This window comes from Eucalyptus grandis, chromosome 5 (genome assembly GCF_016545825.1).
Source record: "Eucalyptus grandis isolate ANBG69807.140 chromosome 5, ASM1654582v1, whole genome shotgun sequence".
In the NCBI taxonomy this organism is placed as follows: domain Eukaryota; kingdom Viridiplantae; phylum Streptophyta; class Magnoliopsida; order Myrtales; family Myrtaceae; genus Eucalyptus; species Eucalyptus grandis.
Genome location: NC_052616.1, coordinates 45,612,325 through 45,626,249, shown reverse-complemented (window position 1 = coordinate 45,626,249; position 13,925 = coordinate 45,612,325). Strand labels below are relative to the sequence as shown.

Below are 13,925 nucleotides of genomic sequence, written 5' to 3'. Positions count from 1 at the left end.
TGGGCTTGGCCAGTGAAGCAGAGAACTTTTGAGAAGTGGGCGTACTGTAGAGTCCAATTCCTTGTCGATGGAGCTAAACATCGGCCCGGACCTTGCAAGATGAGGCCCCAGCTAACACCTATATTATAAGCTGGCCCGTAATCATCTGAATCTCAAGAAAAAATGTTTGGAATATAAAACTTATTTTATATATATATTATAGAGAATTGCTGCGAAATGTAACAAAAGTACTTTTTTTTCTCGGTTTAATGGTCGGGTGGTGCTCTCATGTATCTTGGCTAGTCCATTTTCTCACGCGATCTTAAAAGTGAATTTCCCCATATCGGGTTAGTGCATTCAGGATTTTACTCTTAGAATGTTTCCAACAAGAGTTGAATCGAATTATAAGTAGAAGAGCAAACTCCTTTATAATGTAATCCAACATCTCGTTCATATAGAAATTGGTCACAAGCAATGTTAACATTCAAAGAATAAGGACACGAAGTTAACAACTAGTGCTGATGTTTTGTTACATCGTTTATTTATCATCTTGTAAATCTATTTGAATGTTCTGAGTGCTATTTTTCTTGCAAATATAATCAGAATTCCATACGATAAGAATCTATCATAAGCTGTCCTCACTTTTGATATCTTATGAAAGCACACCCTTAGCACACCCTCGCTTAGTCCCAAACACCCCTTATCAAGCTTCTTACTCAATTTCGGGACAAGTCTAATTAGGAACAATCTTATGCCGTATAACTTCGCTACATGCGATTGCCTCTTAAACACGTTGGATACATCATGACGCCTCCTCCTACCCATTAAAAAAAAAAAAAAAAAAACTCTTTTCCCCATTCTAAATTTCCCTATCAATACTTTCAGAACTCTCCTTCCCCTACAAGCACAAGCTACCGTCCAAGTAAGGAAAAAAAGAAAAAAGAAGAAGAAACAACTATGACAAGGACCCCCTCGAAGCAAAAGCCCCAAACCACACGTCAAAGCCGATCACTAATATTTCCAAAAGCTTCTCGACAAAGCTTCTGTTTTCCTATCTTCCTCGAGAAGCTAACCGCATGTGTCGGCTGATGTATGTCGGCTTTATACAAAAATCCACTCGTGTTCGAGCATCTTCCTCTCTCAAAACATCAACTCTGTTCCCTCAATCTGTCAGCTAGCGCAAAGAGATATTGAGCTATTTCAGCTGTGAAGTCCTCCGGTAGGATTTAATGCTGGTTGCACGCTCACCTAGTGATTGTGGTGAAGAATAAAGAAAGGTATAAAAACATGGCAGGTACATGTTTTTGTTGTCGTTGAAATTATTCAATATCTTCCTTAGAGTTTTTTTTTTGGGGTGCAGTCTAGCCTTTAAAATATACTTGTTTGCCTTTTCAAGGCGCCATTCTTCTAAAAAATCCAACCAAAATGTTGATGCAGCCGTTAAATGTTGCGCAAGCTTTTACGCCGTTGCTTGGCCATCGGTCGGAGTGGTCGGATCTTTTCAAGCTCAAGAGACAACGGTCCACCTCCAATTCATCACAAAGACACATAGACTCATGCGCGCCCACACAGACAATGAGACCACAACCTGATTGGCGAGAAAGTCCGTGAGCTAGGCGATGCTGTGGCTCTCATTATGTTTCGCAATTTTTAGTTTTTCCTATGTCTTCGAAGTGGACCACTTTGTAAGTATTTTCCGATTGCTCGGAACACTTTCTTTCGTGTTTCTCAATCCTGGATCCATTCAAAACCCACGAGGAGAATTGCCATGCTTTCAACTCTTTTGAACGACGACTCTAAAAACTCTCTAGATTTTCACAAGTTTCCGATATCATCTAATCTCTAGAAAATAGAATTTTAATAAGTCTGCATCAGGGCCGTGCCGGGGGTTGGGAGTTGGCAAAAGTTAAGCCCGAGTGCCTGGGAATGTGCTGGAAACATTTCTTACTTCTAGACATTGGCCGGGTCCCTCCTTGGCTGGGCCCCCATTTGACATCTTGTGTAAGTTAGGCGTTGGGCAAGCTGTCCTCACTCACCTTTTAATCGATCGTTTCATCTTTGAGTCTCTACAGACACTCAAAGAGTGTCCCAACAAACACGCGTGCCGATTCCAATGCACAAAGGAAAAAATTAGAGCATAATCAACAAGTGTCCACCTTGGTGGGAAGTCCAACTTCTTCCTCATCGATAACTCGTTCTGGACACTGACCAAGTTCAAAGAGTACTGGAACTTGTTTAATGGGTTTGGCTTCATTAACATGTCTATTGGACAATTTGCTATGCATCCTTTGTCAATGGATCTGATACCCCGTGTCCCGTGACACAATATCATGCGTAAAATGTTACTTAACACCAATGTGTCCATCTGCTTGTAATACATTTGATTTTTAGCCAAATATTTTGCATTGGGATGCAATCAACAAGAATTTTGTCCCATACAATTCCATATCAAGAGCAAAATCTCTAACCCAAATGGTTTATTTTAGTGGTCAACAAGGTGACTACTGGCTATAATTGATGATGCAACCTACAAACTGAACACCTAGCCTGTCATGGACCTCACCTATCCAAGTTACTAGCGAAATTTAAATGACTATAGAGGAGTATTCGTGCGCTCTCAACTATTTTGAATGAAGGCTCTCAAAACTTTCTACATCTTCACAAGTTTTAATCTAACATAAGCTCTCTAAATATATTCTTAAGAAGACTAGATCGGGACGATGTCGAGGGGACCGAGCACTAACCAAAAATAGGCTCAGGGGCCTGAATACTGTGCTAGAAACCTGTCTAACTACTAAACATTGGCGGGATGCTCATTTGACATCCTAGTTAATCCAAGAGTAGGGCGACCTAGCTTTATACATCATTTGGTTTTTGAGCCTCCACAAATAGCTTGAGTATCCTAATAAATATATATGTGTGTGGGGAAAACTTCATAATCATTAATTTTGTGTTAGACAATCTTTTGATAAAAAAATTATATTGAAGAAAATAATGACCATCATGGTTTCATCTAACGGGTACTCGATTACTTAAGCGAGACGGGTTTGGAAATATTCAAATGTCAGTAGGGACGGGTTACGGCAACATCACTCGGCCCAAACCTATCCCGCCGCCATCTCTAGATTGCCTTGAATCGGTATTGGCCCATTTTTTCGGGCCCCGCCTTTCAAAGTATAAGGCCTTGAAAAAACCTGGGCTAGGCCCGTGAAGCAGAGAACTTTTGAGGATTGGGCGTATTGTAGAGGTCAATTTCTTGTCGATGGGAGCAAAACATCGGCCCGGACCTTGCAAGATGAGGCCTCAGCTACAACGATTTTTAAAGCTGGCCTGTAATCATCTGAGTCTCTAGAGAATATGCTTACAATATGAGGCCTAATTTATATAGAGTTGCTGCAAAATGTTATGTAGTACTTTTTTATTTTATTTTTTCCGGTTTAATGGTCAGGTGGTGCTCCGGTTAGCTCTCATGCATCTTGAATGGTTCATACTTCATGGGCAATCTTAAAAGCGCATTCTTTCATATCCGATTAGTGCATTTAGGATTTTACTCTTAAAATGTTCCCGACAAGACTTGAATCGAACTATAAGTAGAAGAGTAAATTCTCTTACCATCTAAATCAACATCTCGTTGTTACTTTTAGGGCACTTGTTACTGGCGATTGAAAATTGTTATTTTTCAATTTTCAAAGTATGTTGATACGTGGCTCTTACTATTTCTAATGATAGGGCACTTTATCAACAAGATTCATATGAAATTGGTCAAACAAGCCACGTAAACATCGTAGAAAAACGTTTAAAGAGTAAGGACACAAAGTCAACAATTACTGCTAACGTTCTTTTACATCATTTATATAAGATTTTGTAAATCCATTTGAATATTCCGTGCGCTATTTTTCTGCTAATGCGATGAGAATTCGGTATGACACGAATCTATCATAATCTGCTCAAGCTTTTGATATCTTTATGAAAAGCACGTGAACCGAAAAGGAGTTTTCCACTTTTGGATGGGGCTGCGGATTGGAGTGAATTGGATCGACCTGAGTTAAAGCAACAATAGGCTCAATTTTGGCATTTTACCTTGTTGAAGCAGTGTTTGACGACTAGTATTTTCATCTTTGGAACAAAGTAGCAAAACATCCCAAATGAATATATGATGAGATATGTAGCGATGCAGCTTCAGCTGCACCGGTGTTAAGACATTGACGAATTCAAAAGAAAGGAAGACTTATTTTTATATAGCAAAATTGCATTAGCTGCATTTTCGAGTAAGTACTCAACTTTCAATTTTTGCTATGAAACCTAACACCGGAACCTATCTTGTGGGTCCATGTTCTGAAAAATTAGAGCACAGAATTGGATACACTTGGAATAACTTGCTTGGAACTGAACCGGTTGGCCCTCGGCTCTATCGGATACTGAGTTTTTTAATGGAAAATTCGATCATAGATATTATTATTATTATTATTAATTTCAATATCTCGTGTCAAGTAAATTTGTGCCAACCCAATGGTGTCGTATGCGCTCCTCATATCAGAGGTGACCGTTCTACTAAAATTACTGAAATAGATTTAGGAAAGGTGCGTGGCAGCCCCATGGCGTCACATGCACTCCTCATATTCAACTTTTTTTTTTTTTTTCATAATTGCCGGTTCTAGTGTTTCCAAAATAAAAATCCGACGCGTTCTTTCCTGCTTCGGCTTAGAACCGGACCAACTAGGTCGGTTCTCCGGTGCAGTGGACCCGGCGCGCGCCCCCTAAGGTATTTCGATTTTGCACGTCTCTGCATCTACTAATGTCCTATGCTACATATGCAAATTTAAGAACACCTACCTAGGTGGTCCTTGAATTTAATGAGAGTTCGTACTGCATTTGACTTGGCAATGTTCTTGGAGGAGTTCTGATTTGTATTTGCTTTGGTTACCGACGCCGATCAGCGGATCGTGAAATGGGGTTACTCGAACTAGTCTTGAGTTATCATCAAAGAAGAAACGTGAAGTTTATTCCACCATGGTAGGGCATAGCATGCGATCTATGTAATATGCTCTACCGTGTAATATGTTATTGTTGAGGTGCATATATGAGAGTAAGCAATGATTTCACGTCATTGTGTTGGTATTTGTTGAGCAATTGTTATTTTTTTAATTGGATGTGTTAATAGGCTTGGATTATCTAGAAAATGAAAGTTCCCATGCATCAATTCCCCGCATCTTCATCGATTTCACCTATGACGATGATTGCCGATTGGCGAGAGTGGTAATGTAGGGAAGAGATGACTACGTTGAGAGACGGGGCATTATTTTAGGTTAGGATTTCAATATGGGCTGAAGTCATTTGGTGTAAAAACTTTTCAAAAAGCCCACTAATTTTGAAGGAGGCGAGTTTCTTCCAGTTAGGACCGATGAAAGACAAGATTTGTTCGACAATCTTAGCACACCCTTGCTTAGTCCCAAGACCTTCATTGAGCATGCTACTCACTTCCGGAAAATAAGAACAACTTATGCTGACCAATCAGACCTTTGTAGTGGATCATAAAAGAAAAAATATACTTATGTTGTTAATTTTAGGGTTAATACCTTAAAAAACCCCAAACTGGTACACTTGTGACAAATTTGCCCCAAACTATTTTTTTGACCATGAAAAACCCAAAAGCGGTACATATCGTGACAAATTTACCCGACTAACTATAAAAAACCATAAACTGATACATTTATGACAAATTTACCCCAAATTAATTTATTCGACCACAAAAATCCTAAATTGGTAAATTTGTGACTAATATACCCTCCGAAAAATTAGATTAATACCATAAAAAAATCACAAAAATTATAAACTATGACAAACAGAGTGTAAAATCCCAAATTGATATATCGGTCAATTATCACGTGTTATTTAACTTTATAATTTAATAAGAAAATTTAACTAAAACTAACAGAGGATAAATTTGTCACAAGTATACCGGTTTAGGGTAAATTTGTCAAAGATATACCAGTTTGGGGTTTTTGATGGTTAAAAAAATAGTTTGGGGTAAATTTGTCACAGGTGTACCAGTTTGGGGTTTTTCAAGGTATTAACCCTTAATTTTATCATATGCGATTACCCCTTGAACACGGTATGCACGTCATAACGCTTATTTTGACCGATAAAAAAAAAAAAATAAAAGCTCCTTTTTTACCTTCTAAATGTCCCTGTCAACACTTGCAGGACTCTCCTTACCGTACAAGCACAAGCCATCGTCTCCATAAGGGGGCCAGAAAGAAAAAAAAACGATACGAGAAGGTCCCCTATCCAAGCAAAAACCCTAAACCACACGTCAAAGCCGATTATTTATTTCCAAAAGCTTCTTCACGAAGCTTCTGTTGCCTTAGCTTCCTGGAGAAGCTAAAGACCGCATAAGTCGGCTAATGAAAATTGTCTATATATAAAGTCCAATCGGGTACGAGCATCTTCCTTTCGGAAAACATTAACATCGTTTCCCACCAAGCTTGTCAGATTAGCGCAAAAAGATATTGAGCAGTTTCCGCTGGGGAAGTCCTCCGGTAAGAGTTTCTTTCCACAGTATTTTCATTAATTTTTTTTCTGACTTTCGTATCATCTGATAGCGACATGCTTGCAATTGTGTTTTGGAAGATATTCAGGAAGGTGAAAGCGACCTTATGTTGATAAGATCTGCATTTCGTGTGAATTAAGCTAAATGCACATATTTTGGATTTCCCTTATGATATGTACTTTATTTTTGATTTCTCCTTAAACTAGGAATGCTTATGAGTAATTCTTTCTTTGAGCATCGTTCCTGATGGATTAAAGAAATAGATCGCTTTCCGGAATTAGTGTCTGCTCAATTCGACCTATTAATTCAGGAGAAAAGAAAAGTTTGGTAGTCTTTCATTGATTTATAATTCATAGGTGGCCAGAATAACGGGGAAAAACAACTATGAGTTCATCTTCTTCTCCACATGATCATTTCTGCTCCTAAGGCATCCTCCAAACTCCATAGATGGAAGGTGTTCCAGGCGTAGCTAAGACCACTCGAAAGAGGAGGATCGAACCTCCACAGCGTTGCGTTTTAGGCGAAAAAGGATGCCCTCAAACTCAGAGTCGTGACTGGTTTTATAGATATGTTCTTTGACGCCATATTGACCTGAAGAAGCTCCTTCCAGAGCTGTATCCTCTGAAACCCTAACACACACAGACGCAGAGATTGAGAAGGAGAGATTCTTTGCTTGGCTTGAGAAGTCTATGTCAGAAATGAGAGAGAGAGAGAGAGAGAGAGAGAGAGAGAGAGAGAGAGAATATTCTGACTAAAAAATTGAGAGTACTCGTGTTTACTGCTGTTTAGGATGAGTATTGGATAGACCAAATTGAGTCAATCGCATTTGAAATTCTTGGGATCGATCTCATTAAAAAATCTTAATTTCTATGCAGTTTATGTAATATGATTCATTCTATTCACCACATCATTGATAGATTGAATCTACATAATATTTTCTCTTGTGCTAATGATATAAACGCCTGTTGGGAGTCCGCACCAACTAGAAGTTTGAAGTCAAATCCAAAGACCGCAAACTTGAAAAGCTTTTCGCCGAAATTTCTTGTATTTGAAAAGATGCAGAAATATCATAGACATTCCTAACTAGATCTAATTTCCATTTACAAGAAGACCGTTAAGCTATTAGTGAGCTACAGACATTAATCCTCATGCATACACTTCGAAATTTAGATTGGAGCCGACACAGATCATCCATCTAATCAGGTTTCATCCTTGTTAATAAACTTCAACAAATTATAACAGAAAATAATATGTGATTGAATGATCGGAATTGCTTTAGGATACCACCCTTTGATACTTAAAATACGTTCTCGACTCTGAGAGATACTCTAACCAATTTATATGTCTTTTATATGCTAAGGAAAAATATACCATTTCTATCTACGTTGGTTTGTATGTTACATTAGCATACATGTCTTTAGCCGTACTCTAGATCGACACTGCAGCTACAACCTCAATCTCTCTCTCTCAAAAGAGGTGAAATGTCCCAGAAAGAACCAAGGGAAGATTGCCCCATCTCCACTCTACGCCTCCTTTCGCAATAAAATCAATTTGACTTCTTTTTCATGTTGTCGTCAAACTCTCTTCTTCTTCCTAAGCTTAACTTTTTTTTTTTTCTCATGCATAATATCACCGAGTCCATTCTATTAACGTGGCATCTATTCCATCGTATATACCTAATCAAAACTAGACTTGACGTCCAAGCAACCTGTTTCATTTCTAGGTGGTAACACATCTCTCTCTCTCTCTCTCTCTCTCTCTCTCTCTCTCTCTCCTCTTTCTTCTTTTATAGCTCTCTCTCTGTTTCTCTCTCTCTGGAAATAAAGATGCTGAAAATTGAACAAGCTAGAAAAGCAGATTACAACTCAATCGGGGAGATGAATACGATATAGCTGAAGAGAGTACTCAAAATTATCTGAAACGGGCTTTACATATAGTTCTCCAATCCCCGATATCTTTTCTCTCCTGTGTCAGAGTTGGGGAGAGCAGGAGCGGCTAAATACTGTTGATTTGGATGAGAGACTCGAAGCGAAGAGAAAGAGATCATGACATGGTGCAATAACTCCGATCCGGAGGGGAAAGCAATTCAGATTGTCGCCGGCGATGCTTCTAGAGGCAACTGCATAATCGATCCCCAAGGTAGCGCTGTCCGGACAGTAACGTGTCCTTCATGCGGCCACAATATTGAATTGCTAGATCAGGTATAATTTGCATTTTTTTTTTCGGTCTTGATTTTGATCTTTTGATCTCTCTCTCTCTCTCTCTCTCTCTCTCTCTCTCTCTCTCTCTCTTTTAATTATTCTTTTTTGCATTTGATATAGATTGTTTCTGGATTTGGCATGTTCCATTTTATCTTCGATTGCACTGTTTGATCGACTAACTTTGTACTTGAATCAAGAAGACAATTAGTTTCTTGTATTCCCGAATAGATCAATTAGATCAACATGTTTTACGGAATAGTATTTCGCTTAGGACGCATTCATAAAGGAAATAAAAAAAAAAAAAAAACTGTTTTTTTCCTGCTAATGGATTGTTACTGCTTCTGAACCTTTTTTTTTTTTAAACACCAGAAAAAAGAAAATGCAATTACACAGGATAAAAATTTCAACAGAAACATAAGAGGACCACGCCGAAATAATGTGCCTAATCTCATTCAATATCGCATTGAAAGTCCATTAAATATAAAAATCCTTAGAATTTAAAGTCCTTAATATGGGAAGATCCTCTTCATTGAATAGTTTACTTGAAATTCTTTCTTTTTTTCCAAATTTGATTAGGGCATGATACATGATCTGCCGGGCTTACCGTCTGGGGTGAAGTTTGATCCAAACGACCAAGAAATTCTGGAACATTTGGAGGCGAAAGCAGCGGCCGATGCTCGTAAAATACATCCGCTAATCGATGAATTCATACCAACATTAGAGGGAGAGAATGGGATCTGCTATACCCACCCAGAGAAGCTACCAGGTACGTACGCTTTAATACGGGGATATACATACTAAAGCTCATCATGTGAATGGACGGACGTCAATGCTATCGTATAAACTATATGCGAAAAGCATGCATTTTGTGCAAATAAGCTGCAGAAAGTGAGTAAACTTAGCAACCTGAATGTGTAATCTTTGCTTAGCTGGGATAGCTCTATGAGGGACGATCTCGAATGAAGTCTTAACGTGATAGAAGTGTCCTACAAGTAATTCATCTCCTAAAATTCAGGAACTTGCGGGTTGGGAACATTGAATGAAAACTAGGGTTGTAGAGGAATGTGACATGAGACGCGGATAAGTTATTGACTAATTAAATATCACCAGCTACGATTTTGAAAAGCTTTTATACCTATCCATCCATATTATTCTTTGTGGATCTTGTTATATATTACTTCCCAAAAACTTGAGTGGGAAGGTTATACCACTTTCAAGGGTTAGTCAAGGAAACGAGAGATCATTGCATGCCTTAGGTGCATGTACCCATATATATTGAAATATAAGCCATTCAATCTGGCGCGATGTTTCGACCAAAAAAAAAAAAAAAAAAAAAAATCTGGTGGGATGTACCTACTTTATACATGGAAACCATCAAACTCAACGGTTCAGATGAATGCCGGATGTAAGCATCCTCTTCACCTAAAATAATCTTTCGGAAGTGACTGCTTCACTTGCTAATATTTAACCCAAAAAAACTGTTTTCTTTGACGTAAGACGTTATAGCTACATTAGTGTGCGAAAATTATGGTTTCATCTGTGAAAACTCAAGCCAACACTTTCCACCACATCCTGGTTAACGACTAGAGGCCAAGATCGATTGTTGGCTGCGCTACGAGATGAGTACGAAAAGTGTTATCGAGCTGATTTCATAATGCCTAGGGCTTTCGTTTCTTTGCGAATCCATCGTTTAGCCATGAATCTTCTAAATTTAGCTGATTAGTGTAGTTTGTGCATTGAACTTTGGCGCAACAATCGACACAATGCCTCTTTTATTCCATATTATATACAGTGTCTATTTCTTCAGCCTAAGTAAATCGGACAACTAAGAATAGACAATTTGCAAATCAGAATTTTCGGAATGTTGGTTTTACATTATTCAGAAGTCCACATATGTGGGGATTAAACTCGTAGTAATGCCATTCCGCTTATACTATCACCTTAAATCTAATGCAGGAGTGAGCAAAGATGGGCAAGTTCGCCACTTCTTTCACCGACCTTCGAAGGCGTACACGACCGGGACCAGGAAACGGAGAAAAGTGCATGGCGACACGGACGGGGGTGAGACAAGATGGCACAAGACAGGGAAGACCCGCCCTGTCCTCATTGGCGGGGCAGTGAGAGGGTTCAAGAAAATCTTGGTACTCTACACGAATTACGGAAGGCAAAGGAAGCCCGAGAAGACGAACTGGGTGATGCATCAGTACCACCTCGGTGACAATGAGGAGGAGAAAGACGGTGAGCTGGTCATGTCCAAGGTTTTCTACCAAACGCAGCCTAGGCAATGTGGGGCGAGCGTTCGAGATCCATCGCTAGACAAGAGATACACGAAGGAACATCAGGTGTTGCACGGTACAAGCGTGGTCGATTACTACAACTACAGCAATCCTAATTTCATTTCTAATTACGACCAAGTGAACCCAAATAGAGAAAGCCCACCACAGTTGATTCCGAATTTGGTGGTACAAGGTGACGGGTCTTCGTTCATCCAGTTCACACCGGATGCAAGCAAGGGGAAGCTTGTAAGAAACAGAGATGGAGGTGGTGGTTGATTGGTCAGCTCAAGAAATATCATTATTGTTGCGTAACACCAACAATAAGTTATGTATATGCTTTCTTGATTTTTAATATATTTTTTTGGGTGATATTGACAAGGGAAGCTAAGTGGGAACAAGAGGAAATTGCTGCTTTTCAGGCCGACGAAAATCTGGGGAAGTTTTTTCTGGATCAAGATAGTAAGTTGGACGTGAAATTTTAACTTCTGTCGAGTCCTTATCTGTTTTATTGTTTTGAAACTTTCACACGCATTTGATAGGAACACACAATTGATGAGAGACTTGGTTCCGTGGGAATGCTCCATTTATGGAGACCCCGATGAGAATCTTGTAGAAAGGTCATGAAATTGAATTAAATCATACTGTTTTGAGTTTGTGTTTATGCTGTTTATTTATATGAATCGATTAAATTGATATAATAAGTGATGTCACTGATTATCATTTCATTCATCAAAATATCATTACTGGACGAAGCATTTATAAACAAATAAAAGTGATGATCATATTGGCTGGAATTTGTGAAATATAAAGAAACTCTTAAACACAGATGATGATGCAATATTGCCTCATGAAGCCGAAAAACTAGCTGTGTGATTTGGCTTGACCAGAAACCCTTTTGATGAGAATTGGCAAAGTTCAAAGTTCGAAAGCAAATTACCTTTCGAGAGATTGACATATCAACATAAAAAGATATTAAATGGCTCGAGTTTTCTTTGTCCACTCTCTCTTTTCCCTCTTTCCCAACGGCGGCTAGCTCAAGTTTGAGCTTAAAACCCTAGGATCCGAGGTCCCCAGCCTTGGTGGATCCCTGCTTGGGGTCGCTTGAAGCTGACATGGTTGGTCACGAAGCAGAGGGGATGTTGAGGAACAGGGATTGTGGCCAGAAATTGCCCAAAAAGTTTTAAATTTGTTTGGTTCTAAACTATTTAACTTGGCCAATTTAATTCTAAATATTTTGACGATTTACTATATAAACTTTATGACTAAAGATGTTCAGAAATCACTAACATGGATGATTTGTACATTTTTTTTTATAATTTTTTTTGATGATATTTTAAATTTCCTTCTACCAATTCACGGCCTCGGTGATGCGGGTGGCATGGGCTGGCGGAGGTAGAGGGGATGGAGGAACATGGAGTGGTGAAAAATTGTTCAAAAAGTTTTAAATTTTATTGTATGGCAACCAATTCAGTTTTAAACCTTTTAACTTGACCGATTTAGTTATAAATATTTTGATGATTTATTTATGTTGACCTTCCTGCTAAACATCCAAAAAATCACCAACATGGACAATTTGTGCAAATCCTTTTTCTTTAAAATTATTTTTTCCATTACTTTTTTCTATTTCCTTCCACCCATTCAAGGCTTGGTGATGGCTGGCGATGTGGGCCACCAAAGCGAGGGCCTAGACTCGCCAACTCTAGGTGAGGCTAGGGAGTCCCAGCCCTTGCTTGTAGCCTGCAATCTCCATCGAAGCCTCAGATTGGCAAAGAGAAATAGGAAAAAAAAAAAAAGAAAGAAAGAAAAGAAAAAAATAAAGAAAAAAAGCAAAAATTGTCTATGTTAGCGTAATTGTGCCACGTAAAAATGACCAGCATTTACATTAGTTATTTTTGCCCAAATTTGGTCAGAAGGGCTATATTGAAAATGGTCAAAAGTTTAAAATTAAATTGATCAAATTGAAAAGTTGATAACTGAATTAAGCATCATGTGATAGGTTTAGAACTTTTTAAATAATTTTTCTGAGCGTTTGGAAATAGGTTTGGGTCTAGATTATCTAAAATTAAAGATATTTTGATAATTTAGCTAACCCATAAAGGCAGAGATTCTCTATACTTTTAATAAAAAAGAATATCTATAAAAAATCAAAATAAGAGAGGGACCCAAACTAACATAGATTCGTAATGCCGCTGAAAAATTGAGAGGCTCGAATGAAAAAGCTCGATTCCCTTCCAGTCGCTGTCATCTCCCAGACGCCGTTTTGCCAACATTTCCTACGTGCGCCGCCGCTAGCAACCGTACGCTTGCCGAAACCCTCGTCGTCGTTGTCGTCTCTCTCTCTCTCTCTCCTCGACTCACGCCCTCCCTTGCCGTCGATCTGTGATGACCCTGGCCGAAATCAAAGGCCCAGGCATGGCGGCGTCCGGAACTGCTCAGGTGTGACCATCGTGGTTAGGTTCATTCCACGCGAGAAGCCTCAAGTCGCTGTCGGCGGACCTCGCAGGTGCTGGCGGCGGCTAAAAAGAAAATTGTATCCTCTGCTTTTATTTTTTTTGGGTTAGACGGATGAGGGAAGCGTTGCTTCTGTATTAGGTAATGTCACGTCTTTTTTCTTGGGGAAGAGGATGATTCATCGTAACTAAAGAATGTTGGATGCGAATTCTTTGGACTTTTTTAAGTTAGAAGAGTGTTGTTCTGATCAGGTCATGGGTCCTTTTTATATGGTGCTCATTAATTTTTATATGTCAAAAAATCACAATCATCAATTATTAGAGTGGAAAGCAGAAAGAGTTTTCATTACGTTTTGCAAAATATATTTATTTTGAGGAAATGGCATAATAAGTGTCATGTTTTTCGAACGACGCTTATTTCAAAATCAAAACTTTTTAGATAGTCAATGATATATTGGAGCAATTCTTG

At 38.8% G+C, this 13,925-nt stretch overlaps 1 protein-coding gene and 1 long non-coding RNA gene across 3 annotated transcripts; both read left to right on the top strand.

Moving 5' to 3' along the window:
* Positions 1–994: 994 nt before the first annotated feature.
* LOC120293183 lies at positions 995–1,748 on the top strand. Its single transcript, XR_005550884.1, has 2 exons — positions 995–1,273; positions 1,417–1,748. It is a non-coding gene; the product is annotated as an uncharacterized LOC120293183 (long non-coding RNA).
* Positions 1,749–6,499: 4,751 nt separating this feature from the next.
* Positions 6,500–11,667, top strand: LOC104445234 (NAC domain-containing protein 73). Of its 2 annotated transcripts, none has more exons than XM_039313190.1 (4): positions 6,500–6,518; positions 8,504–8,730; positions 9,307–9,496; positions 10,687–11,667. In XM_039313190.1, the coding sequence occupies exons 2-4, from the start codon at positions 8,575–8,577 to the stop codon at positions 11,280–11,282; spliced, it is 942 nt and encodes a 313-aa protein (XP_039169124.1). In that variant the 5' UTR covers positions 6,500–6,518; positions 8,504–8,574; the 3' UTR covers positions 11,283–11,667. The 2 variants fall into 2 exon arrangements, with proteins under 2 accessions (XP_039169124.1, XP_010057358.1); XM_010059056.3 differs by lacking the exon at positions 6,500–6,518 and adding an exon at positions 8,236–8,252.
* The last annotated feature ends 2,258 nt before the right edge of the window (positions 11,668–13,925 follow it).

Bases quoted from the DNA above. Each gene is read 5' to 3' on its own strand.
- LOC104445234 (XM_039313190.1), top strand. From the start codon at position 8,575: ATGACATGGTGCAATAACTCCGATCCGGAGGGGAAAGCAATTCAGATT. The intron at 8,731-9,306 runs GTATAATTTGCA...AAATTTGATTAG, and splicing joins ATATTGAATTGCTAGATCAG to GGCATGATACATGATCTGCC. The intron at 9,497-10,686 runs GTACGTACGCTT...AATCTAATGCAG, and splicing joins CCACCCAGAGAAGCTACCAG to GAGTGAGCAAAGATGGGCAA.